We start from the raw sequence: 5,907 nt of genomic DNA, 5'->3' as shown, positions 1-5,907 counted from the left end.
ATTTTCCGTAGCTATCCGCTTATAGCTACGGATTATGCTTTAGCTATTGCACCAGTTTTCCAGTAGTAGATAAAAGAGTCAACTTAAGTCTCGTAGTTTTGATACATGTCAAATATTAAGAATGAATGCATTTGAACTCTTTTGATGTGTATTGCGTAAAAATTTATTTTATTATTGTTATGTTGTAGCCTTTTATTATAACATAAAAGTGATTTTAATAAATTACATTAAAAAAATATAAAAAATATTAAAAAAATTATATTTAATTAAACTATTTTATTTTACGGATTTGAAAAAGTAAAGGATATTTTCTAAATCAATTCTTCTTTTATTAGAATATTTTAATATACATATGGTTTTATGGTTCGTTTTATGGTTGTGATACTACTTCCTATTTATCTGTACCCTTAATTACTTCCTATTTATTCATACCGGTAATGATTGGATCTAAGATCTTTTCAATCGAATTTAATTACTTTTATATTAATATTGTTTTATATATTTATATGATTATAATATTATTATATTTGAAAGAGAAATAATTTGAAATGATACGAGGTTCTGAAAATAAGTTTTAAATAAAAGGACAAAAGATGTAATAGTGCAAGTATTTGTGTGAAAGGTCACACGGACACGCATTAGAAGGTTGTTTTTTGATGTATGTCAAATATACTAAGATTTTATACATACATTCATGAAATTTTCGTTGAAATAACAACACATGTATGTATTCTGTTCAAAAGTCTTTCATGACAGTCCTTTAAAATTGCAACTAATTATGGAGAGATGGGATGTCACCTGTAAAACATGTGAAATGTATTTGATTGATAATAATATGTCATTCAATGTATGTACTGTGTCAAAACTCTTTAATTATGATGACAAGACTGACTAGTACCTGAATTTATATTGACCGATGTGTATGATTATGATTTAACAAACTTTTACAGGTTAGAGTAGAAATTGGGTTGACTAACAGCCGCTGGTATTTGTACTCTAGCTAATAACTTCACCTCAGGGCTCAAATGTGAGTAGTATAAAACCTAATGCTGGTGATATGTTTCTGCATATTTTATAATACTTGTCATCTCTTTTAATTTTCTATCTTTATCTATCTCTTTGTCCAAATCTTGTACAAGTCATGAGCTTCACACAAACTCAGAGTTTCGGAAGGTTTCTGGTGCTCCTGTGTTTCTCTTTGACCATAACAATCTCATCTGGAGCCACCACCATTTCTGTGAACCAGCCTCTGTCTGGAGACTACACAATAATATCTGAAGGTGAACAATTTGAGCTGGGTTTCTTCAAACCAGGTAACTCTGCCAACTATTACATAGGCATTTGGTATAAGAAGATCAAGTCCAATCCTCTTTCCATAGTTTGGGTGGCAAACAGAGAAACACCCGTCTCTGATAGATTCCGTTCAGAACTAAAAATCATTGATGGTAATTTGGTGCTCTTGAATGAGTCCAAGTCCCAGATTTGGTCCACAAATGTCTCCACCACCACCACTTTGAAGTCTGCAATAGCTGTTATTCTTGATGATGGTAACTTAGTTTTGAGAGAAGGTACTTCAAATTCAGTTGAACCTGCAGTTTGGCAAAGTTTTGACCATCCAACTCATACTTGGTTGCCTGGTGCTAAACTTGGTTATGATAAAAGAACTAAAAAGAGCCAGCGTCTTACATCATGGAGAAGCAAGGAAGATCCTGCTGTAGGACTCTTCTCAGCTGAACTTCATCCGTCAGGTAAAGAGTACGTATTCAAGTGGAATGGCTCCCAACAATACTGGACAAGTGGGGCTTGGGATGGGAAAGCATTTTATTTAGTACCGGAAACAAGGTTGGATTACAATTACATATACAGCTACCATGAAAATGTTAACGAGAGTTACTTCATTTATTCTGTGTATGATCCTTCCATTATATCTTTATTTATATTAGATGTTTCTGGTACAATTCAGCAATTAGCATGGTCGGAAAATAATAAAGAGTTGAATTTAATTTGGTTTGAACCTAAAACGCAGTGTGAGGTCTACGCATTATGTGGGTCTTTTGGGATTTGCAGGCAGTCTGGATCACCTTTTTGTAATTGCTTGACTGGCTTCAATCCTAGATCAGAGAGTGATTGGAATCAGAGTGATTTCTCCAGTGGATGTGTGAGAAAAACCGATTTGCAGTGTGGGAGAAACATGGAAAAGCAAGATTTTCTCAAGATTAGAGTCAAGAATCTGCCTCCAAATAACTCTGTAGCAGTTGGGAGTGCTGGAGAATGTCGTACCACCTGTTTGAATGATTGCTTGTGTAATGCTTACTCTTTTGTCGCTGCTCAATGTTTAGTTTGGGATGGAAATCTGTTGAACCTCTCAGAAGACGATGGTAGTGGGAATACAATCTACATTAAAGTTGCTTCTAAGGATCTTCCTCGTCCTAAGAAGAGTAATAATCTGATTGTTGTTGTTGGGGTGGTGGGAGGTGTGGTTCTTTTCTTGGTTGTAGTTTTGGTTTTAATCTATAGAAAAAAGAGGGTATCATTATCGGTGGGAAAGACGACAATGGAGGGTTTGCTGGTGGCGTTTGTCTACAAAGATTTGCAAATAGCCACCAAAAATTTCTCGGACAAATTGGGAGAAGGTGGTTTTGGTTCCGTTTTCAAAGGGGTACTGCATGATTCGTCGATTGTGGCAGTGAAAAAGCTTGAAAGCATCAGCCAAGGAGAGAAGCAGTTCAGGAGTGAAGTCAGCACAATCGGTACTATCCAACACGTTAATCTTGTACGTCTTCGTGGGTTTTGTGCTGAAGGTAAAAATAAGTTGTTGGTTTATGATTACATGGCAAATGGTTCACTAGATACCCATCTTTTCCGTGGAAAACAAGTTTTAAACTGGGAAAGGAGGTATCAGATTGCACTTGGAACTGCAAGAGGGTTGGTTTATCTTCATGACAAGTGCAGAGACTGCATCATTCACTGTGACATAAAGCCAGATAACATTCTTGTAGATGCTAATTTCCATCCAAAAATTGCTGATTTTGGGCTGGCAAAGCTTGTTGGTAGGGACTTTAGTAGGGTGTTAACAACTACAAGGGGGTCAATGGGGTATCTAGCGCCAGAATGGATATCAGGGGTGCCTGTCACAGCTAAAGCAGATGTTTATAGCTATGGAATGATGCTTTTTGAGTTAGTCCATGGAAAGCGAAATGTCATGCATTGTGAATATTCAAGCAATACATTCTACCCAGGTTTGGTTTCAAGTGTTCTTATGAAGGGAGGTGATATCCTTAGCCTGCTAGACAGTAGGTTGAACAGGGAAGCTTGTGTTGAACAAGTGACAAAAATTTGCAAAGTTGCATGTTGGTGTATCCAAGATGAGGCAGAGAGTAGGCCTGCCATGAGTCTGGTGGAACGGATTCTTGAAGGGGTCTCAGACGTGAGCATGCCTCCAATCCCCCAAATTGTGAATTTATTTGTTGAGAACACGGGGGATGTTGTTTTCTTCACTGATTCACCCTCAAAAGAGTGTTCATTAGCACAGAGCAATTCTACGGGTGGTGAACCCAATCGAAGAGTTCATCATCTTAAAGGTAATTCTCTATCTTCTCTGTTATGTTCACATTAGACATTGTATCGTGATAAAAATAAATTACTCATTGACTTTTTGTTGCAAATAGATGAAAGATCTTGTAAAAATATGTTACACTCTGAAAAATGAATTCTGGAGAAATATGTTTCAAGAATGATGATTTCTTGGTGTTTATATATTTACAATTGTTCAAAACTGCTTGTTCTTTTAGCACTAGTTCTCTTTTGCCTTCTTTATGTGAACTAGGGTCTGGTTTGCTATGCACATACAAAATAATGGCTGAGGAAGCGGATCACTCTAGAATAAAAGCTGCATTTCATTGCACACAATTATTCTAACAACTCAATCGGTCATGTTTATAAAGTTAATGTTTGTTTGATAGCCAAAACATGGTATTCTATGTGCTCGGATCCTTTCCTGCTAAAAGTTCTATGTGAATATGATTGTCGGTTGACATCGGATCTCTGGAGGTTTCTAAGTAATGTTTATTATTACCGATCTTTTCTTACTTGTTTGTGCCATTTTTTTTCCTCATTAATATTTTGAGTTATTTCAAGGAATAATGTTACAACGTAGTAACCAAGTTTCACAATCGTTCTATCTCTAGGCACCACAATTTTTTTTTCTCTAGAGGTTTAACCACTCAACTTTGATATCTTGTATTTTATTATAGTTCTAGACTGTTATTTAGATATTCCCCATACCAGCCCAACAAAAATTTGCATTCTACAATGTGTTTTTACTTTTTAGGTTGTTCGAGTAACCGGTAAACATCATGACAGACAATTCTTTTATGGGTAACATGAACTGCCGTATAGGGCATGGGGATAATTCGAATTTAGGAACTTGTACATCGTGTGATGTGTAGCACAATAACTTTTGCACCATTTCTTATGGAAATCATGAACATCTATTGGATGAAAGTCTTTTAGGTTTTATGTGTAATTGTTGAAAGTATAGATTTTATTCTTAATCAAACTAATCTTGAAAAAATATTGAAGACATTTGGAACATTTGTTATAAATTAATTTGGTTTTTTTAGTGCAGTTACTATATAATAAATTAATTCTGAGCATGAACTGCAGATCAGTTGTTGAAAGTTGAAAGTGGGAAGCAGCAAGGAGATTCGTGAAGGACTGAAGCTGTCTAAATGAGTTGTAACTATGTTCTATATATGTTTCTCATTGAATAACATTACGTTGCGTGATTTGTTTGGTATGCTCTAGAGATCTTTGTAGTGAGTTTTCGTGTAAGATGTATTTCATTTTTTGTGTTCTTAATATATGCTAAGAATAAGTGGAAGTTTAAGTATCTTGGTCTAGATGTGATTTTTTTTTGGTATCAGAGCAACCACGTTTACCTGTGTGACAGATCTATGTTTTTTCATCAGCGTTTTTTATTCGAGTTTCTCAGAACTAGCTGCTTCTGGTTAGAGTAGATCTTGAACAAACCACTGTTGTTTGCTCGATTTGTATTTCACTGTTTCTGACGCTTCAGATTCTTGAAAATATACTCCTCTACTGTCTGGATAGTATTGTTTTGTATCAAATCTTTATCTATCTGAATTTTCCGCAGTTGTATCTTGTTTCTTTCGGATCAGATTGGTGTTTCTTCACCCTTCAGTTAGGCTATTCTACCTTCTTCAGATATGGTGTGCTGTGCTGGGGTTTCTGTAAATCTTGAACCTAACTCATTAACAATTGTGTAGCGTGAGTGTGCTGACTTCCTACATGGACTCTTCGGATAGAGAGGATTGAAGAATTCAAAGAACCTTCTGATCAAGTTCGACCCAAGCAGCATGGGCTGGGTTGGGAGTTTCTTTGCCGTCGATTAGAGTTGTGGATTTCGGGACGGTAGAAGAACCATCGCGCGACATGACTCATCCACTTCTGATGAAGAAGAAGTAAGGTAATTTGATTTCGCCTGAGGAGGTAATTGGAAGAGGTTAACTTAACGGTGAGCGTATGGATGAGAATGTCTATGGAGAAAGAATTCTGAGACGAAGAAGAAATTGTGAGACGAAGAAGATGAGAGGCAGAAAGAAAGTGAAACCCGTGAGGAGGTTTAGGGATCGGAATTTAGGCTGATACCATAGGATGATGGGATAAAAGTTCGCGATGAATATTATTGAAAGATGAATATACTCTAATAAATAAAAGTTTTTTTTTTTTTCCACATATCTCTCTTATTTAAATTGTCAAAATTCATTTTGTGGTAATTTTGAATTAATTTTTTTTGCACATGATATTTTATGGGTTTTATTTAACAAATTCCACATAATACTTTAATGTAATAATTATAATAAATATAGTAATAAATGAATATCA

General features: G+C 35.5%; 1 protein-coding gene across 1 annotated transcript; it reads left to right on the top strand.

Annotated features, from left to right (window-relative positions):
* The first annotated feature begins 1,051 nt into the window (after positions 1-1,051).
* LOC111890107 (G-type lectin S-receptor-like serine/threonine-protein kinase At2g19130) lies at positions 1,052-4,956 on the top strand. Its single transcript, XM_023886257.3, has 2 exons — positions 1,052-3,581; positions 4,666-4,956. The coding sequence occupies exons 1-2, from the start codon at positions 1,142-1,144 to the stop codon at positions 4,710-4,712; spliced, it is 2,487 nt and encodes an 828-aa protein (XP_023742025.2). The 5' UTR covers positions 1,052-1,141; the 3' UTR covers positions 4,713-4,956.
* The last annotated feature ends 951 nt before the right edge of the window (positions 4,957-5,907 follow it).

Source organism: Lactuca sativa, chromosome 3 (assembly GCF_002870075.4).
Source record: "Lactuca sativa cultivar Salinas chromosome 3, Lsat_Salinas_v11, whole genome shotgun sequence".
NCBI lineage: Eukaryota > Viridiplantae > Streptophyta > Magnoliopsida > Asterales > Asteraceae > Lactuca > Lactuca sativa.
The sequence above is the reverse complement of the archived record's forward strand: the minus strand, read 5'-3'. Positions and strand labels throughout refer to the sequence as shown.